This window comes from Typopeltis vanoorti, chromosome 1 (assembly GCF_054136105.1).
Source record: "Typopeltis vanoorti isolate ZY-2024b chromosome 1, IOZ_Tvanoo_1.0, whole genome shotgun sequence".
NCBI classification, from domain to species: Eukaryota; Metazoa; Arthropoda; class Arachnida; order Uropygi; family Thelyphonidae; genus Typopeltis; species Typopeltis vanoorti.
Genome location: NC_143549.1, coordinates 96,225,428 through 96,247,377, shown reverse-complemented (window position 1 = coordinate 96,247,377; position 21,950 = coordinate 96,225,428). Strand labels below are relative to the sequence as shown.

At 36.5% G+C, this 21,950-nt stretch overlaps 1 protein-coding gene across 3 annotated transcripts in view; it reads left to right on the top strand.

Annotated features, from left to right (window-relative positions):
- The window catches only part of LOC150110233 (purine nucleoside phosphorylase-like), a 125,424-nt gene that overhangs the window by 69,521 nt on the left and 33,953 nt on the right, over window positions 1-21,950 (top strand). For all 3 annotated transcript variants that reach the window (XM_090398479.1, XM_090398486.1, XM_090398493.1), the window contains 2 exons: window positions 1,186-1,289; window positions 20,888-21,063. In XM_090398479.1, coding sequence (XP_090254605.1) covers window positions 1,186-1,289; window positions 20,888-21,063 — 280 coding nt within the window. The remainder of the gene's footprint in view (window positions 1-1,185; window positions 1,290-20,887; window positions 21,064-21,950) is intronic.

The window sequence follows — 21,950 nt, the reverse complement described above, 5'->3', positions numbered from 1 at the left end:
CTCATTATAACAAATACTGGTATTGCAAACTACAGAAAAGTCTGTAGGTATAATGCTATTCTAAAAGAAATTCACTATAGGTAACTAATCACTATAACAAACTGTATCCATGGAGATCCCTACAAGTTTGCTATAGTAAAAGTTGACTGTATAATATAACATTGCAAGTAACAAACATATCTGAATCTGTTCATATTTAAGGAGTCATCCATTATCAGAAAATCTGATAGTAGATGACTTAAGATTTTTAATTTTGAATTTTGTACCTGTACTAGTTTCATATTATCCACAAAAAAACTCTTAAGTGTAACCTTGTATTATTGCTCATAGCAAACATTTGAAGTTTGTAATTTAGTTTTTCTCTGTTTAAAGATAACCTCTGTAATGGTTGAAGGAAAAATCAGAGGCCATACCATACCAACATAGATCATTAGTGCTGAATATTTAAGATTGTGATGTATAGATAGTAGCAGTGATAATGTTTGCATCAGCATGTTGCATAGCAACATTTATGACTGATAGAGTCTATGTTTAAGTGAAGACAGTTGCTATTCATTAGTCAAGAACAGTTCACAAGGAGTCCATACATCAAGACTTGATCCTACAGGGTCAAAATGCTGTTGGATGTCTGTTTCATGTATGTGAAGCCTGCAGAGTGGAAGCATTGTCATAGTGAAATCATTGCATGTTAGGCAAAAGTCATTTTAAATAATTGACAGGCATACATGGAATGAAAAGTAATTATCCTTCTCCCTTCACAGAGATTGATATACTGTTTTTCATATGAAATTTTATGATCATCACACATGTGGAAAAAGATTATACAGATAGCTAGTGATTGCAATCAGCTAACTATGTAGCAAACTTATAGGACCACAGAAATAGTTTTTTTATAGTGGATAGTTGCCATGGTAAATCTCCTTTTAGAATAACATTATGCTTATGGGACTTTTTGATGGTTTGTTAGAATTAGCAAATTTGTTTTAATGGTTTGTTATACTTAATTGACTGTATGTTGAAAGAATACAAGCTGTGTAAGTATGTGGAGGGAAGAAAGACCTCATTGCCACTTTTTTTACTCCAGTATTCTTCTTCTTGATCATGTGTGGATATGGCTATAATTTTTGTACTTTTATTATTTTTTTATTTAGTTTTATTTATTTATTTTGTTTATTTTTTTCATAGTGGCTGGTCACAAAGGAAGACTTATTTTTGGAACACTGGAAGGAGTGTCTATAGTCTGCATGCAGGGCAGATTTCATGTCTATGAAGGTTATTCATTGTGGAAGGTATGTCTCTCTTTCAGTATCTTTTGGCTGGGCACCTTCAGATTTCTCACCCTTTCATTATGATGAACATCACAATTATTTTAATAACATGCATATAATATAACAGGGGAAATTTTTCCTGGGCATCATCCCAAGCAGTATAACAAATAAGCTGTCATTAGGCCACATGGGCCAACGAAGATTTTTCTCTTGATTTGATAGTATTGGCAGTCATTCACATATGAGTGACTGCCTTCCAAAAAAACTACAGTGAGTTCAAAGATGGCTGATTAGGCCACTACATGATTGTATTTAAGAAGGCACTGATGAGCAAAAATCATTTGCCTGTGCATTCTGATACTCCTTCCTTTTTTTTATTCTTCTCAGTCTTTTTAGGTTCAAATTAATAAAGGGCCATTTGTTTCTTCATATTTGCATTGGGGTTATCCTTGAAGTGCTTTTTTTTTGTTGTTGTTTTTTTGACTTCCTGAAGTTCTGAGATATGTTTTGTAAGGTGAGTGTTTTGCATATGGATGACAAGAGTGATCAACTGAAGTTGATGAAGGAAAATCAGTGCCTCAATACTCATGCAATTGGCTTCAGTCAAAACACTAATATTAGAGTATCTGGCTTTCCATTGAATCTTGAGGATTCTTTGAAGACAATGTTGACAGTATTATTTTTACAGATTTTTCAGGTACCTATGATATGTTTTTCTGTCAGCTGCACACAAAAGAGGCCACTAGACCTAAAATACAACAAGTGAAGACAAATAGTTAGAGAGAAAGAAAGACTTAAATGTGTTTCTTGAATTCGGGATTATATTTATGACGGGGAAATGGTATGGAGAAGACTATGCTCCATGGTCTTCTCCATACCATTCCATGATTAGAGGAATGATGGTAGCCAGGTTTGTGAAATAGTGACTGTTGAAATACCTATAAAAAAAAAAAAAAAAGAAATTCAGAAAGGGTGTCTGCAAGAAAACATTTGGAGAGAGTCATTGAAAAACCTGTTAAGTGGGTTTAAATATGATTCTTTTGAATATGATCAAGAATTCTGAAAGAGGTTTTCAGTGTACCAACCCAAATGTGAGAACAGTATTCTGAGGTCAGATGGATTTGGGATTTAAAAGTAATTAGGATTTGTACAGAAGAGAAGTAGCATTTGGAATTTTCTAAAAAAAAAAAAAAAAAAAATACCAAAAAAAAAACCCAATATATCTGTACAAAAATCTAGTTCCACAAAGCAGCATCTACAGATAAACAGTTGACTTGAGTTGACTCTTTCATATGTAGCCTGCCAGAAAAGGCTACATATGAAAGAGTCAACTCAAGAAGAGGAAATTGATCTCTGTTGGTAATCAGAATATTGTCAAAAGTGATGGAGAATGAAGAAAGCTTTTTCTTCTGAGAAACAAGAGAGGACTGTATTTTGTTGATAGCATTGAAATTCACTAGATTATCTGAACACCCTTGAGATTGGCAAGGAGATTGTTGGTTATAGATCTTGTTAAGCTTTAATCATTTGAGTACTACAAGATTTTATGAATGAAAAGTGAAATCAGGATAAATGCAGAACAGAAATGCATGTCACAGTTAAAAATGTAAGCGATCAGAGTGTGTGCATAAAATGTAGAAATGGGAAGGGCTTGGCAACTTAAATATCAATATGACCAATTTCAGTAGCTGCAGTATTAGTGTGTCAGAAACAAATGAATGCTGACAGATGAATAATGTGATGGAGGTGAAGAAGAGCATGATAAGGAGATGGATATAACATTAGGGACTATAGTAAATTTGGAGGGTCAATGTTCAGTGTGAGAGAAAAGAGGAATATATTAAAAATTAGTTCAGAAGCAGGAAGGAAGAAAAATGATGGGACTGGGATGGCTAACTAACATGAAGCAAACAAGAGTAGGAATGAGAGCGAGAATTATTGTGGGGGGAGAGATAGAAGGAAAGAGAATAAAAGAACTAGAGGAAGAGAGGGAATGAGAGGAAGGTGAGATAGCGCAGAAGTAAGGGAGAAAGTGAGGGATGCAGATGAGCAAGGAATAGGGGAATGAATGGAGCAGTGTATAAGGAGTCATGGAGTGCAAAATAGAATTCTAGAGGAGTGCTTGCCTGTAGGAATGATAATGTGACTATGGCAATTAACCAAGGTGGAAGTTCAGATGAGACAATAGTGATGGTGTACAAAATGACCTAAGAGGTACCGTAGGGAGAGATCTGAGGTTAATGCTTGAGGTTGTACATGGGAAAAGTGTGAGAGAAAAAATAGCGAGTATGTTATCCAGATATGATAATACAGAAATGAGGTGCATCAATAATGAATGATGAGAACATGAGTGAGAATGTGTCAAAAGAGAGGCTTGGATTATATGGATGCGTGGAGTGCATTTGAGATTAGAAGAGAGTTATGTGTGAGAGAGAGAGAGATGGACTACATTGGAATTTGACCAAGGAAGGAATATGCATCTAGGGGATTGTTGTTTTTTAGACAATTGAGAGTGTTAAAGCAGGGAAACTAGTGTTGCCATGGTGGATGGTAGCAGGGATAGTTGCTTGAGGAAATAGTCACTTGGGAGATTGGGGGAGCAAATCTGGAAGGAATAATATATGTATAGAAGTAGCCTCAGCTTGGAACCAGTGAAACGTCGTTGCCAAAGATGATATATTGACAGGAATAGAAGAAGAAGAGTATATTATATTTCTGCAGGATAGGAAGGGCAAATGCAGTGGTGGAGTTTTACTTATTATAAACAATGAGTTGTATCCTCTCACAGTTGAGGATTTGGATGGAAATTACACTAATATTTTGATAGCATATGCTATTAGGTGGAGGTGAGTAGGATAGAATGTTTACTGGGATGTTGCTATAAGCTAGGGAACAGAGTGGGTGAAAAGTAGGCAATGTTCAGGCAGCTGAGTTTAGCAAGTGCCAAATGAGTGATCATTTTGTCGAAGGACCACAAGGTTCAAGAGTTTTGAATGGATATAGCACATCATGTCCATTAGTCATAGTATCATAGGATCTAATTCAAGATATCACATGTGCCTCCAGTTGGATTGAAGAGAGAGAGAGTGAATGGACATGCAAAAGTATCATTGAGAAAGGAATTATACAGCAGGTGATTATGATAATCATTATTATTTTAAGACCCCATGGAGTCACAGACTCATCTTTGGGCCCTAGATGAGTCTGTGATACACAGATATACACACACACACAAATCATCATACCACGTCTTAAACACATTCAAATTCTGCAGATGCCATGCTCTCAAGCAATGCATTCTAATCATTCACAATTCTCCATGCAAAAACGTGCCTCTCGCTCCCTTATATTGCTTACTGCTTCCATAGATGACCTCTTGTTTTCTCCCAATCCCCCCCCCCACCATTTTATGAAGAAACCTCTTTAACATTAATCCTATAATAACTCCTTACCAACTTTTATGGCTCTAACATATCACTCCTCTTTCTCCTGTCTACTAGATTATGCAAATTGCATCATCTTGACCTTTCTTCATATTCAACATTCCAGAAATCAGAACCCCCCCTCCCCCCAACATCTCTTTGTCCTTTGGAATACAAGGTGACCAAATGTGTGCACAGTAGCTCATATGTGGCCTAACAGAATCTTATATAATGGAACCAGAACCTCCTTACGTCTACAAGTCAGTATCCTCTGCATCTTTTCAAGAATTGGTGTGTTGTCCTCAGTTTTTGCAATATGTCCTCTAAATTTTAGATTCTTCTCCATCATCACCCCAAGATCTCTTATTTCCTTCACCTTCCAACAATATATCCCCACAAAGAGTAAATTCTACATCCCATCTTTGTTTTTGAAATTTTAAAACTTTACATTTCGAACATTGAACAGGCATCCCCACTCCTGTGGCCATTCACTCGGTCTATTCAAGTCTTGTAAGTCTTGTAAAGCCACAACATCTACTGTAGTAGTAGTTCATCCCAACTTTGCATCATCTTCAACCAGCTGTATATTCCCATTCAAATTTTCTCCAATATCATTAACATACAGGTTAAACAGCAATGGCCTTAAAACAGATCCCTGAGGCACATCTAGTGACTTTCCTCTTCGAAGATACTGCTCCCCATTACACAACTTATTGATACCTATCAGACAGCCAGTCTCCAATACAATGACTAGTCTAATATTCAGCTTCATCTGATCTAGTTTGACTATCAATTTATCATGAGGTAATCTATCAAAAGCCTTTGCAAAGTCTATGTATACTACTCTGTGTGCATCTCTCATGTACAATGTGCTGTCACCTTATTGTAATAAGTAGATTACTAAAATATGACCTCCCTTTAGCAAATCTGCTTAGTTTGGTTTATAGTTTATTTGGCACAAAGACAAAACAGATCATACTGTGCCATACTAAAGGTTACAACTATACATAAGCAGTTACAGAAAATTGTAAACAATATGTCTGTACAAAAATCTAGTTCCACAAAGCAGCATCTACAGATAAACAGAACTGCTGCAGAGGGCACAGCAACACACAGGGTCAGAGGTTATTACGGTAGTACAAAAATACTTAACAATATAAGTTAATACACAAAATACGCAACACCAAGCCAAGGAATGGTATCCATATGTGTAAAATTATAACAGATGCTTTTACAGTAGTAGGAAAATAGACAAACAGGGATTATTATACAATATGCATGGATGAAAATTAAATTTAACAATGCAGTATAAACAGAATTTAGCAATACGTATAAACAGAATTAATAGAAGGTACACAAATAGACAAGGTGTCCTACAGCAATACATGATTAGTCGAAAAATAAACTAGTAAATAAAATGCATATACAAACTTTAAGTTAAACAATGCAGTAATCAACATATAAACAAAATTACTGCAGAGGTTTCAGCAGTACATAAATAGATAACAGTACAGGTTAACATATGCATATACAAAACAAGTGAAAGAAAGCAGTATCTACATATAGTAAGATTACAACAAATGTTATTATACTAATACATAAAGAATCAGAAAGGAATTATACAGCATATATGCATAAAAATTAAGTTAGCATTGTGGTATTTACATATTAACAAAATTGCAACAGGGTGACACAAATATACAAGAACAAGACCTACGGTAATACATAATTGGTCAAAATTTAAACTAACGAATAATATGTATGTATAAAAGTTAAGTTAAGCAATACAGAATTTACATGTAAACAAATTTACAGTCAAGTGTGTTTGTACAAATTAATTCTTTCTAAAAAATTAAAAACATCATTCAATCTACCTGAGTCTGCTAGCATTTCCCTGAGTGTATATGGCTTGGTTAGATAGGTGAAAATTTCATTCCTCTCTCGTGTAAATTGTTGACACTCTACCAGAATATGATAAATAGTGAGATGTGTATTGCATTTTTCACATATGGGAGAGTCATCATCTCTCAGTAAATAAGAATGCTTAAGGTGACTGTGACCTATGCAGAGCCTAGCAAGAACAACCTCCTCCCTTCTCTTTGTACATTGACTAGAATGTCAGTGCTTAATTTCAGTTTAATATAATATAATTTGTTTGTCAATGTTTCCTGCTATGTTGACTCCCACTGAGCAATTAGTTTTGATCTTATAAGCTGTCTATATATGGAACTGTCAAACAGTATGTGGAGAAGGTATGAGCTGATTTAGCAGTTGCATCTGCAGCCTCATTTCCCTTAATTACGATGTGCTGGGAATCCAGCAGAACTGAATATCAAAATTAAGGATTTTCATTTTGTGAAACAGGTGTAGCACCTCACAAAGTTCTGGATGTGGATTATACATAGGAGAGGTGATAGCCTGTAAAGAGCTCAATGAGTCTGTGTAAATTATACACTTTTGGTAGCAGTTTTCTTTTATATGCACAAGTGCAAGCTGAATGGCATGTAACTCTGCTGTATAATTACTGCAGTCTGGTGGGATCTGATTTGAGATAATAATAATGTCAGGAAACACAGCACCATAGCCAACAGAGGTATTAGTTCTTGAACCATCAGTATAGATGGGTAAGAAATCAGTGTGTGCTGCTTTCTGTGCATTAAACAATTGCAGGTAGATGGATGATGGAGTATAAGATTTCTGTAGCTGACAAAGTGAGAGGTTGCAGGATGGTGTGCAAACCTGCCATGGAAGGATGCTGTTATTTTTAGTGTAGCTGATGTTGTCAACATTTATACCAACAGCTTGCACAGTTTCTTTAACACGCATACCAAAAGGATGTATAACAGTTTGACGTGTGTGATATTGAGCTTCCCAATGCAGAGAGAAGATACTAGTCCATGTAGGATGATCTGGGAGAGATTTTAATTTTAGAGCATAATTAAGAGAACTGTTTCTGTTGAAGTGATAGAGCCAGTTGATTTGCTTCAACATAAAGACTTTTAGTGGGTGATGTGCGAAAGGCACCAGTAGCTATCCATATACCCTGATGATGGATGGAATCCAACCATCGTAGGTTACTCTGTCTTGCAGAACCATAGGCTTGGGACCCATATTCCAGCTTTGAACATATAAGTGCATGATAAAGATGGAGCAATGAAGCTCGATCAGCACCCCACTCAGTAGAGGTTAGAGTGCGAAGGAGGTTCCAAGTTTTTTTTTTTTTTTGCACTTTTTTCTTAGTTGACGAATGTGTACTAGAAATGTAAGTTTTCTGTCAAAGACGAGTCCCAAGAACTTGGTTTCTGTAGCTAATGGAATAACAGTATGTCCTATTCTTAATTCAGGATCTGGGTGATGAGTGCATTTTCGACAGAAGTGTACATAGACACTTTTTTCTGTTGAAAATCTAAACCCATTATTAAGAGCCCACAGAGAGACATGATCAATTGCTTGCTGAAGTTGTCTTTCAATTACCCTCATGTTACGTGAGTGACAGTAAATTGTGAAGTCATCAACATATAGAGCATTGTCTACAGTGGGAGGAAGCTGTTCAATGATTGAGTTAATTTTAATAGCAAAAAGGGTCACACTTAAGACAGAGCCTTGGGAAACACCCTATTCTTGATGATATGGTTGAGATAGCGTACTTCTCACTCTGACTTGGAAAGGTCACCTGGACAGAAAGTTTTTAATAAATACAGGGAGGTGTCCTTTGAGACCTAGGCATATAGAAGTCTTTTAATATGCCATATTTCCAGGCTGTGTCATAAGCTTTTTCCATGTCAAAGAAAACTGAAACGAGATGTTCTTGCTTCAGAAATGCATCTCTTATACAAGTTTCTAAATGAACCAAATGGTCTAAAGTTGAACGATGTCGACGGAAACCACACTGTGTACTGGAGAGAAGACTGTTGCTTTCTAAATAGTCTGGCATTAACCATTTTCTCTAGTATCTTACAAAGACAGCTGATCAGAGCAATGGGTGGATAATTATTTGCTTGTGTTGGATCTTTTCCTGGTTTTGGGGATAGCAATGACAATTGACTTATGCCGAGAATTTGGAAACTCTTCCTCTGCAAGTATTCTATTGGGTAAATATACTTACACAATAGAATACTTTCTCTGCAAGTATTCTATTGTGTATTAAGAGAAGATGATGGTAGATGTTTTATCATTTCATAATGGATGTCATCAGTCCCTACTGCACTAGGGTGAGATTGTAGGAGAGCTCTTTTTTGGGATCAGCAATAATACTTCCATTATGGTCTAAGGTAGACAAACAATGTGTACTATATCTGCCTTTCATTTTCCGGATTTTATCCCATACAATTTTTGGACTGGTCATTTGATTAATTGATGTTGTAAATTGGATCCATGATTGTTTTTGACTCTGACATCTCGCATAACGTGCTTTGACTTGAGCACGCTTGAAAGCAATTAAGTTTGATGTGGTGGGGGTATCTACGAAATATGCCCCATGCTCTGTGTTGATCTTTTTTTGGCTGTCTGACATTCTGGTTTCCGCCAAAGCCTTGGATGGAATGTAAACCGAGATGATGTTTTCAGGATGGAGGCTGCTGCTGCATGGACAATGCACTCTGTTATATACTTTACCTCTTCATTGATAGGTGTTTGACTGATAGTATCAACATTAAATTTTGCAAGATGAGAAAAACTATTCCAGTCAGCCTGGTCCATTTTCCATATAGGTATTCGTGTGAGTAAATGTGGTTCTTGTGAAGACATTGTACATAGAACAGGGAAGTGATCGCTTCCATATATGTTCTCTTCAACGTTCCATGTGAGCAATGGAAGAATGGAGGGGGAACAAATTGTAAGATCAATTGCAGAATATAAACAGGTATGCATATGAAAGAAAGTATTAACTTTATTATTTAAAAGGGAGCGGAGGTTATTATTATCAAGGACTCTTTCAATGATTCGATCTTGTCTCTTAGTGTTGGCAGTACCCCACAGAGTATTGTGACCATTAAAGTCACCCATCAAAAGTATGGGTTCAGGCAGTTGCAAGATAAGATTTTCAAGATCAATTTCATTTAACTCAGCACTCAGTGCTAAATAAATTGACCATACTGTAACAAGAAATCCCACAGAGAGCCGAATCGTTACTGCTTCAAGAGTAGTATTAAGCTGGACAGGATGGAAAGGAATATGACTGCCCACTAGGATAGCTACTCCTCCATGAGCAGGAGCACCTCCAGTTCTGTCCTTACGTACAACAGTGAAATTCCTAAAGATACGGTCCTCATGACGGAGGGTCTTAAGTACGTTTCCTGTAGACAGAAACAGAAAGGTTTGTGTTTCTGCAACAATGTCTTGATATCATCAATATTCTGGCAAATCCCACGACAGTTCCATTGTAAAAATTTTCCTATTGTCTTGATTTTATTGACTTGTCTGGTTTTCAGGAGGTTGAGAACTTACCTTTGTCAGATTTATATTTATCCATTGTTTTAGGGAAGTATGGACGGCCAGTGTCCATCTCTTCCTCTGGTAGAGTGTTCAAAACATCAACTGTGTTAGGGTCAGTTGGTAGGTTTAGTTTACTTTCAGTCGGTACCGAGGTATCCATTTTTTCTGTGCGAGTGTCTGGTGGTTTATCTTTGAGTGATATCTCTACCATAATTTTTTTGACAGGTGAGTTTTATCGACTGGGGGCATTTTTGAAGTTGTCTCTGGAGTAAGGCCATAGGTCTTGTGATTAATGCACTCAACAGAGAAGCACTTGCGATCATAAAGTTCAGGTATGGTGAAATTATCAGATGGTGGAACAGACATACATGTTTGACTTGCTGTTGGCACTTTTTTTAATTGTTACTTTTTCAGCATAAGAGGATCTCAGAACAGGTGTGATGATGGCCAGCTTTCTTTTTGCATCTTGATATGTTATGTTTTGTATCTCTTTTTATCTTTCCAATTCTGACATGCACGAGAGTAAGCTGAATTATCTCCCTGACATTTGACACATTTAGTTTTTTTAGTACAGCAGGATTTGTTATCATGTTCTTTACTACCATATTGGGCACAGGTAGTAGAACCACGACAGGCAGTTTGGGCCATATCTGTCCATATCTCTGACATTTAAAGCATCTCAACGGGTTAGGGATATACATTTTAATAGGACAGCTGAGATACTCTGCTTTTACAGATGTTGGAGGCCTAGGTGTATTAAAAGTAAGGATGATGTTCTTGGTTGAAACCAGGTGACCATCCCTATGTATCAGGATGCACCTCACACACGTCACTCCTTGATCTTTAAGCTCTGAACATATCTCCTCATCAGGAACATCAAGGAGATCCCATTCTGATATTACTCCTCTACTGGAATTGAGTGTTCTATGAGATGTGATTTGTATTCCACCTGTTGTTGTTGCTCTCAGTAGTTTCTCGGAATGTTGCTGACACAGTGTTTCCACAAGGATATCACCAGAACGCAATTTCTTAACAGTTTTGGGAGGTCCTGCCAGTTCTTCTAAACCTTTTTTTTGAATAAAGAAGGGTGACATTTTCCCAATTGGTTTTTCACCTGTTGCATGGATGATTAAAAAGGTTGGTACATTTATGTTAGTATTCGATATCTTTTGTTTCTTGCTTCTGTTTCCACTCCTTGATCTTTAATCTGTGGTATCAATACTTGGTTGGAACTTTGTTAGGGTTCTCTGAAACATTTGAGGATGAAGGATTCATGCTTAAGGAGTTTTTAATTCAGCACCAGAGCTCCCCACCCACCATGGAGCCACACATGGACGCCCACTACCCTGCAAGCAAAGACTGCCCTCAGGAGTAGAACGCCAGGGCTACCCCAGACACTATACAGGCACTACAGCAGGTGGATCCCAACCCCGGACCATGGGGTGAGAGACTTACTGCAACACCGTTGACCCTTGCAGGCAAGCCCACTAGCCAATTGATCCTGGCTGGGCCATCCAGGACCACAGTCTTGCCGAAGCAGGGACCAAATTAGGGCAAGACTACCAGGATCCCCCCTTTCCGAATGTCCACGGCTCACCTTATTAATATTATTATTATCATTATTATTATTATTAATATTATTAGCCTTATTAATATGAAGTTTGCTTAATTCCACATATACCTCTTCCTCACTTGCAGTCAGTCTGTCCTCCTCATCATCCACTGCCCTCAAACTCTCCATGATATCATATTCATAAGGATTAAAGACCTTTATGAACTGCTAATTAAATATCTCAACTATATCCTTCGCAGCAGTTGTCCTTATACCATTTTCCCCAATCATCACCATCCTACCGTAACTTTTTTTTTACTGGCTATATATTGAAACAACTCTGTAGGGTTTTTTTTTTTTTTTTTTTTTTTTTCCCCCCTTCATAAGCTAACTGCTGCTCGTACTGCATTTTTGCTATCCTTACTGAGTCACCTTCCATGCCTGCTCTTTGTATTCCTCATGGAATTGATTTCTCTTAATCTCTTCATCTGTTTCACACCTACCTTATTTAACCTTTTGACCTTTGGAATACATTTAGACATTGCTTCTACTAGATAGTTCTTGAATGTCAGCCAAGCAGCATTTATCTCCTCTGCATCAAACTCCTCATTCCATGCTACAGCCACAAGCTGTCTCCTGAGCTTCTCATAATCACCAGCCTTGTAGTTTCACACATATATATCCTTTCCTTACAGAAGTCCTCACATGGTTGGCATCCACCTACATAATCACTTCATGGTCACTCTCATTAACTGTAGGGAGATTTGACACCATTATTTGATTTGACTACTTTGTATCCGTCTCCCACTTCCTATGCTGCTGTCACTTTATTGTAATAAGTAAGTAGATTACTAAAACCTGACCTCCCTTAATCTTAGAAATCAGCTTGGAAAAGTTCTCTGGAATGAAAAATTGTAAGCAAGAGATCAACGGTGCACAGGAACTTGTCTTGTCTTTTAAGATGTTCAAAGATTTTTCCTGAAATAAGTATCAGATTATTATTAACATTAGATCTGCATGGAGTGAAGAGACTCATTGCAGAAGATACATGCACTGTCTCTCTCACACACACAAAACTCATCAAGCTGTGCTTTAAATTCATTCAATGTATCTGCAGTCTCCATGCAAAGAACTTGTGCCTCATTCCCTTACTCGAAATCTCCTTATACAGTTTTCCAGGGATAGCCTCTTATTCTATTCCATTCCATCTCGTGAAAAATTTCCTTGTAGTTCGACATACAACCTTTCCTCACAGCAGTTTCATGTGGCTGACCACTAACCAGATCATCACTTCATAATCACTCTCACCATGCGGAGAAAAATGCAACACCCCCACTCACAATCACATCTTCTAAAATGATAAGATCTAAGACTCGATTCTCACATGCTCTTCTTTACATACTTTTTACCTAAGATAGTTTTAAAAAACTCAAGAAATTCATTTTTCTTATTCCCAGATGCTGTCTCTTCATACAAATCTATATTACTATAATTAAAATCACCTGTAATAATTGCCCTTCCTTTGTTCACTAACCTATGTTGCATATAATTTCTTCATCATCTCTTCCCCATTCCCTGACCTATAGCAACATACAGCCAAATCTCTTTTCCTGTCAACCACTGCCTCATGCCATAGTACCTCAAAACCATTGCCATTTCTCTCTCTCGCATTTATTATTATTATCTTACCTCCATGGAGTCTGAGACTCATTGTGGAAGGTACACACTATTGCACACAATGCTCATCCAACTCTGCCTTAAACTGATTCAATGTGTCTACATTCACAACAACACACACACACACACACTCAGGCAATGCATTCCACTCACAACCTTCTCCATGCAAAGAACTTGCTCCTCACTCTGCTGACATCCTCCTTATACAGTTTTCAGTGATAGCTGTTGTTCTACCCCTTCTCTCCCATTCTATGAAAAATCTTTTCCATGTCAACCTGATAACACCTGACTAGCTTATATGTCTCAATCATATCCCCCCCCCCCCTCCTATTAATGAGGCTTTGCAACTTACATTCTCTCAATCTGTCTTCGTATTCCAAAGACCAGTGATCACCTTCGTGAATCTTCCTGGGCTCTTTCCAACATATCTTCATCACCATGAAAACCTGCAACCAAATTTGTGCACATTAATCCATACGTGGCCTGATCGAGGCCTTATACACTGCATCATAACCTCTCTATTTCTGCAAGTCAGAGTCCTTTGCATCATTGGTACTATTCGATGCGACGTCTTCAAAACTTGTGCATTGTGGTCCCCTGGATTTCAAGTCCTTGTCTACCATCACTCCTAGATCTCTCATACCCTCCTTTTAAAGTTTCCCCACCAAGGGTATACTATCATTGCTTACCAAATCTCAAAACCTCACACTTTGCAACATTGAACTGATAGTTCCACTTACTGCCCATTCACACAATCTATTAGAGTCCTCCTGTAAGGTCATAACATCTACTTGACTCTAATTTGTTCTCTACCTTATGCAGACACAATTCCCCTCTTATCATCAGCAGCCGATCCCTCCCTTTCTGTCTTTTCTCTCCTCACAAAAAACATTGTACTCTTCCACAGTTATTCCCATCAGGATATTATCATCCTCATCCATGTTTCACTTATTCTAACAATTTTTGAATGAATAAACTCGCTCAGTAAAGTAATTTAATCTCTTATTTTTGATGCTCCTGGTATTTGTAAATATACATAGCAGTCCCTTTTAGGTTTCTAATCAGTCCAGCCATGCCACCTGTTGTTTATGACCACTCCTAACATCTCAGGCTGTCCCATTCATGTGCTGACCATCTCCATATAAACATTCATTGCTGGTTCAAACATCCGTTCTCCTTATGCTATGTCTCCCCGTCTGCCCTGACTTCTCCATTTCCCCTGTCCATCTTGCACTCTTGTTCTCTCATCTCTATCACACTACTACTATTTCCAGCACTTTTTGCCCATTCTACTCTTCTGATCTTTCACTTATCTTCTGTTTCTTCCAGATGAGACTGTTGAGATATCCTGATATTCTACTACCTTTTTTTTTTTTTTTATTTGTCCTTGTACTTCATTTTGTGATGTCATAATTATTTCAATTCCTAAATATTTCATCTTACTAACTTACTTGTTCAATTATTTTCCCTGTGATTTCTACATTTTATGAGTTCCCTAGCAACTGTTGCAGTTTTGGTTTACTCTAATACCTTCATATTTTTTTTCTGTTACATTACTGAATATGTTTGGTAATCTTTGTAGATCATTTTCTGCGAGTAATATTATATCAGCATATCCAGTTATCACTAAAATAAAGAGCCAAAAGGCTTTAGTTTAGCGATGCAAAATTACATAAGCAAAGTGGATATTAGATGCAGCATTATTTCAAAGCCGATTGTAGAAACTATGCGTTTCGTAAGTTGACTAGACAGCTTGCGGGAATACATTCCTTGTCATTCACGAGTTGCCTTAGTGTGAACTACTTAAAAGACATAGGTGATGCCCAAGCGTCTGTATATTCGCCTTTTATTAGTCCATTTTGATAAAGTTTCACTGGCCTGACAGTTGTTTCGAACTAGTTGATTCTCTTCAGAGACCAAGCAGAAACCTTAAGAGAGCAAAAACTTTCATTCAGTACTAAGCAACTTAAAATGTATTTTACATAAGTGAACTCTCAGTGAAATAATGCTGCATCTAATATCCACTTTGCTTATAATTTTGCATCACTGAACTGAAGCCTTTTTGGCTCTTTATTTTGAATTACCAAGTAATTACTTTTACGTACTGAACCGAGAGTTCACTTACAAAAAATACATTTCGCACTAAGACAACTCGTGAATGCAGAGGAATGTATTCCTGCAAGTTGCATAGTTACTACATTCGGCTTTGAAATAATGCTGAATCTAATATCCAATTATTCTTAATTTGTATTCCACACTTTTCCATTTTGTTTACCTCTTTTATTTATTGTATCCAACATTAAAGAGCCACCTTGCCTAATCCTTTTCTTTATTTTGTCCTTTTTCTGTATTTATTATAGAACTTACCTGAGCATATGTTAATTAGTTCTGAAATTTCTTTTGTTATACTAAAGATGATGTTGGAAAGGTTTTAATGTGGTGATTATCAGGGCTCAGTAAACTATGCAAAATCCTGCTTGCCATGAAAAAAATGTACTTGTCCAAGCTACTTCCATTTTTCAATGACATCTCAATAAGTCAAAAGTTTCCATAAAGTGATTGGTGGTGCTGTATTGTTGAAGAACATTTCCTTTGTGTGAGAACCATTCCAAGAAGAAGCCATTAAAGAATAAGAATAGGAAGAACAGTAAAAACATAGATTTTTTTTTTTTTTTTTTGAAAAATATAATTGATTGCATTAAATTTTGTTACTAGAATGGTCTTTTATATTACACATATTCTTAAAGTTACAAATATATATTGTTTAGAAAGTTACTTCTAGTTCTTTGGATTTACCCTGTCACCTTTCTTGGAAATCTGTATGGTTACTCCTTTTGTCAATCATTCTGTATTTTTGTTTCTTTAAATACTATATTTAGAATAGCACAGTTCTTTTGCTAATTATTTCCTTTCATATTTTAATAATTCATTCGGTATCTTATATATATTCCAGTTAACACGAGTTTAATTTCTCAATTCAAACATGCCATCTATCTTTGTTTATTATGAGAATAATCATTCATGGCTTGAGTTTCCTGCACATGAACATTCTTTCAGATCTTACTACTGTTAAGAAGACATCAGACATAAGCCAAAAGAAATTGCATAACTGTTTAAAGGATTTTACTAAGGATTATTTTCTTTGCATTTTATTATCTGCTTAGTTACCCTAAGCTGCATACTGTAGAATGTGCAAGGACACTTGCTGATTATTTGCATCTGTCTTGCTCGACTGTGGCTCCATTCATTTCATGCAGTAGTCTATTGTATAGTTGTTCTTTATTTCTTCTCTTTTGCTTCTACTCTTGTGTTATTAAACTGTTGCTTTATTTTTTTTTTAAATCTTCTACTCTTCCCTTTTGTCTTCAGCAATAGATGCTTCTGTCAGCTTATACTCTCCATTCCTTTCTTTCCTCTCCTTTACTCGTGTGTAGAGGCTTAAGTGCTGTGAGGACATCATGTTGGAGGCTTAATGGAATGTATACAGCACTCAGAAAGGATTAACATAGGTTTAATACTTCCTATATTTCGTCCTAGTCACTAGGACATCTTCAGGGATTACAAAAACAACTAATGTAACATGATCACAAATAACATGCAATACTAAGCCCAACCACTTGGGTGACACTAAAGTCCTATCTAGGTGGAGCGCCCTCTAAGGGCGGTTGTAGGTGGCCTGGAATGTAAGGTGGGACCTCTGGTGATGAATGTTTCCCAAATCTTCGGAAGCTTAATGCAACCGTATTTATTAAGATTTGGTTGATATTTGAGAGCTGCTGCTGCTTCTAAGAATAGTCTCTCTTTCTTGAAGTTGCTGTGGTGGAGCATGGTGGTTTTCTTCCAAGAGACCCTGTGGGTGGTGTCCAAGACATGGTCAGCCAAGCCTGACTGACCATAGTTGTGTTTACAGATGTAAGACTTGTGTTCCTCCAGGCAGATGGATGCTGATCTGCCTGTCTGTCTGTCCAAAGTATGCCAGCTTACAGGAACATGGTACTTTGTAAACTCTAGGCAGAGAGAGAGAGAGAGGAGGGAGCTGATCTTTAGTAGAATGGATAAGGGTAGCAAGTTTGTGGTGGGGCTTATATGCTGTGTGTGTAGGTTGTACTTTTTTAGAATCTTGGATATTTTTTCAGATGTGCCACGGATGCAAGGTATGGTGATGGCATTTTTAAACTCTTATTGACTATTCTTAGAAGCAGCAGCAGCTCTCAAAAATCAACCAAATCTTAATAAATACAGTTGCATTAAGCTTCCAAAGATTTGGGAAACACTCATCACCAGAGGTCCCACCTTACATTCCAGGCCACCTACAACTGCCCTTAGAGGGCGCTCCACCTAGATAGGACTTTAGTGTCACCCAAGTGGTTGGGCTTGGTATTGTATGTTATTTGTGTTCATGTTACATTAGTTGTTTTTGTAATCCCTGAAGATGTCCTAGTGACTAGGACGAAATATAGGAAGTACTAAACTTATGTTAATCCTTTCTGAGTGCTGTATACATTCCATTAAGTCTCCAACATGCCCTCTCCTTTCCTCTGAGGCCTCTCATTGTTTATATTTCCTGTCCTTATAATCTTATGATCTCTATGAACAAAATACCAGACCAAATCTTATGTATATGTTTAGATTGATGAAAGTAATGACATTGTGTGGAAGCATAAGTAGACTGTTATCTTGCATTTACATAAACTGTATCACAATCCAAAATTGGAATTAAATTTTTATTATTTTTCTTTCAGTTTATTTGTGTGTGTGTGTGTGCGTGCATGCACGCACGCATGCATACACACTTGAAAAAATCGTGCATTGATTTCAGAGTTTTGAGCATTAATTCTTGCAAATGCTGATGACAAGGAGTTGATAGAAGCAGAAAAATTAATGAATCATTGAATGATCATTTTGCAAGTTTGTTTCATCCAGGTAGAGATAATGCAGTGACTAAGGTGACTGGAATTGAGAAGTGAACAGAGGTGTTTCAGACATTAAATCTCAATTAATACAACCCTATGAGATTGCATGAGATATTAGCCCATGTGTTACATGAAAATTCAACAGAAATTGTAGTGCCTTTAATTGGATTATTTAATTTATGTCTCAGCACTCTACCAGTGCTGAGACATAAACCGTCCAGTTAAACGTAAATTAAACAGTCTTTTGTTTAAATATTTTCCTCTCAAAGTGCACATTATTCCTATCCACCCATTCTACTCCTGAGATATTAATTGGACTATAATAGTTACACAAAGGCAGCTCCTGGACTGAGGTTTCAATTCTAGTCCAATTAATATCTCAGGAGCAGAATGGGTGGATAGGAATAATGTATAGAGGATAGCATAGCTTTGTGATGGGAAGGGCTTTGTTTTAATTTACTCACCTTCTACAATAAAGTGACAGCTGAGTTCATGCATGTCAGAGGACTGTACTGAGAGTGCTTCTTTTCAATTTGATATTAGGAATTACTGAAGTGGAATAATCATTTGTTTGTTGATGCTAAAAACTGAGGAGAGCAATAGTTAATAATAAAGATGATTTATTATTAAGGATGATCTAAGTAGAGGCTGCTTGTGCAAAGAAAAATTACTGCTGGTTCACTGTGTTGGTGTGTAAAGCTATTCTCTTTGGGATGAAAAAAAAACTACAGATTGCATATTTATTTTATAAATGGAACTTCACTATAAGAAATTGAATGTACAGATTAGGGTGGACAGGGAATTAAGTTCAGAGGACATATTGCAGATATGGAAAAAATATCTCAAAGGATCGTGTGGATCTTTAAGGAACACACTGAAAAGCAGGGATAAGGAGGTTTATTACACATCTAGACTCCATAGTGCAAAATAGTGACTGGTTTGTGGATTACAAAGCTTATCTAATAAGCAGAAAGAAGAGGATAATAGAAACATGAGTTATTAAAGAGATTTTTTTTAGTAGATGCTAATGGAATTTTCCAGTAGATGACTATGGGAAAGAAAGTGGTCACTTGTGGAAGTTGCATAAGAGTGTGGTTAACAAGAATATAAGGCATAGATTTTTTTTTTTTTGCATGGAAAGTGGTAAATAAGAGGAATACTTTGTCACACAGTTAAGTGCTTTGTTAGTGAATGACTGAGGAGAGATATGATATTCATTATATCAAAAATGGTTTGTGTGGGCATCCCATTGATAAGTCACTGTACTCTGTCGAGATGCTTGTGTAATAGTAATGATTGAACAACTCCTGACCTCATTCATAAGTAATGCCTGTGTCACAGGGACATAGCATTGATTCATATCAACCCATAACATAATGGATTGGCAAATACATCATCTTGGAAATCTAACATGAACTGATGATTCAAAGGAATTTTTGATTTTCTCGATTTCTTCATTAGGTTGTAGCAGTTAAACAGACAAGTTCAGAACTCTACACACAACACTAGAACCTCCTTTACCAATCTCCATTCTTCTCATAATTTTTATTTTGTTTGATTGGGTTTACTAGTAATACTGGCCATGTTTTTTCTTGTTTTACTTTATAAATTTCACAAATTGAATTTTTTTGTTATAATCATTAAGGAGCATAAAGGGCTACTTATTAATAATTATAGCAAAACTGTATGCTAAGGTTTAATTCACATATAATAATAGAAATAAGCTTGCGTGGTTAGCCTAGTGGCTCTGCACTTTGCAACCATATGCCTGAAAAATGAGTGAGTGTCCTGGGTTTGATTCCTGTTGCCAATATGAGGAGTTTAAGGATCTTTGTCAGACATAGCCAAGTTAGCTGGTCTTGGGCGTGGATAGCAGGGTTTTTCTCTCCAGTTTATCTGGGGGGGTGCTTCCTCCCACAAGCAGGCAAACTGGCCCTGTGAACACACGCAGCTACAGCCATAGGATATAATGGAAGGCATAGGGCTAGTGTCACCTTACCCTTGGAATGGATATGACCTAGAAGGGCTTATAGGTAGATAGCTAAATAGCCCTGTAACAGACCAGTAGGCCTAACATGTAGAAGGGAGAAAATAATAGAAATAAATTATAGTTGTAACAATGCTATCTCTCATACTTCAAATTGATTGCATGGTGAATTACAACTGGCAGAAATAATTTCTTAAATTCTCAATGCATACAGAGTTTACATTTTTATTTCCCTAAAAAAATTTCTTTTGTTATTTAAAAAAAAATTACTTAAATTTTTGCCCATTACAGTCAAACCACTGTCATTTTGAAGTGGCGTAAATAGAAGCATTTGAAACCAAGGGTCCCTATACATATAAGCCTCAGCAAGTTTCAAATTAAACAGTTACTAGATTACAATTAACTCCACAAACTTTAAAAAAAAATTAAATATGATGATGCCAATGAGTTTTTTATTTGTTGAATTGGTTTACAAGCTAAAATCCAGTTAAACATTTGCCATTATGATACAAATGCCTACACTATAGTTCAGACTATAAAACAAATAATTTAATGATATACAAATGAAAGACAACTAAAAAAAGCTCTTGTTAAGAGTTGATCAACATTGATTCTTTATTTTCTTCATTCTCTAGTGTTCAATGCCAGTAAGAGTGATGAAGCTCATGGGTGTCAAAACTTTGATTGTGACTAATGCTGCTGGAGGCCTTAATCCTCAGTTTTCAATAGGAGATATCATGATTATAAAAGATCACATTAATTTGCCTGGATTTGCAGGTGACAATCCTTTGAGAGGAAGGAATGATGAGAGGTATATTCAGTAGTTTTTAATCTCTGATATAATTTTTTTTTTCTCTCCCAAAGATGTTCTGTCACCTGAACAATCAGTTGAAAGTGCATCTTTAGAAAAATGGAAAGGAAAACTTTAAGTGTCTTCATCAAGAGTAGCAACAGCATGAACTCTGCAAATTACTCAAATTCATGTTTATGCTTGATCTTTATATAGTTACTATCAAATCTGTTTGAAGTTGATTTTATATTTGTGAGGAGAAAACTAGACCACCCAGAAAAAAAAAGCTAACCCCAAAGCCCCAGTCTGACACTGACAATGCTGGAAAAAACAAACAAAACACTAATAATAATAATAATAATAATGACAGCAAGTGAACCAAAACAGTAAGTAATTGTCACTGTCACTGAATTGATACATGTATTACAAAATTCACCACTAATGTAGTTTAGCTTCCATATGTTTAATGAGATTGTTTACATTTTGTTTTGTTCCCATACATGTTTATTCTCTCTCTCTCTCGCTCTACACACACACTCTCTACCATGATTTGCAAAATGTTGTAAACTTCTATGTTTCTATCTTATTTCTTCTCATTCGTGTATTTTTAAAAGTTGGAAACATATCTTCACTATGGCCTGATATGCACAATTCCATAGGTTAAATATCATTTGGATCACTCTTTACTGGATCTTTTCAACTTGCTTCTCCATCCCCCATAGAGCCTAAGTCACCATATATCTGCATGATATATTTCAGGTATGGCTTTATCAAGCTTTGTAAAAGAAAAAATAACTTTATCATTCTTATAAGTTAGTGTTCTTTTAAACATTTTGCAGCTATCTGGTCCAATATTATTAATCTCTGTACACAGTGTTATATAGCCCTCGTAGCTCAGATAGTTTTGA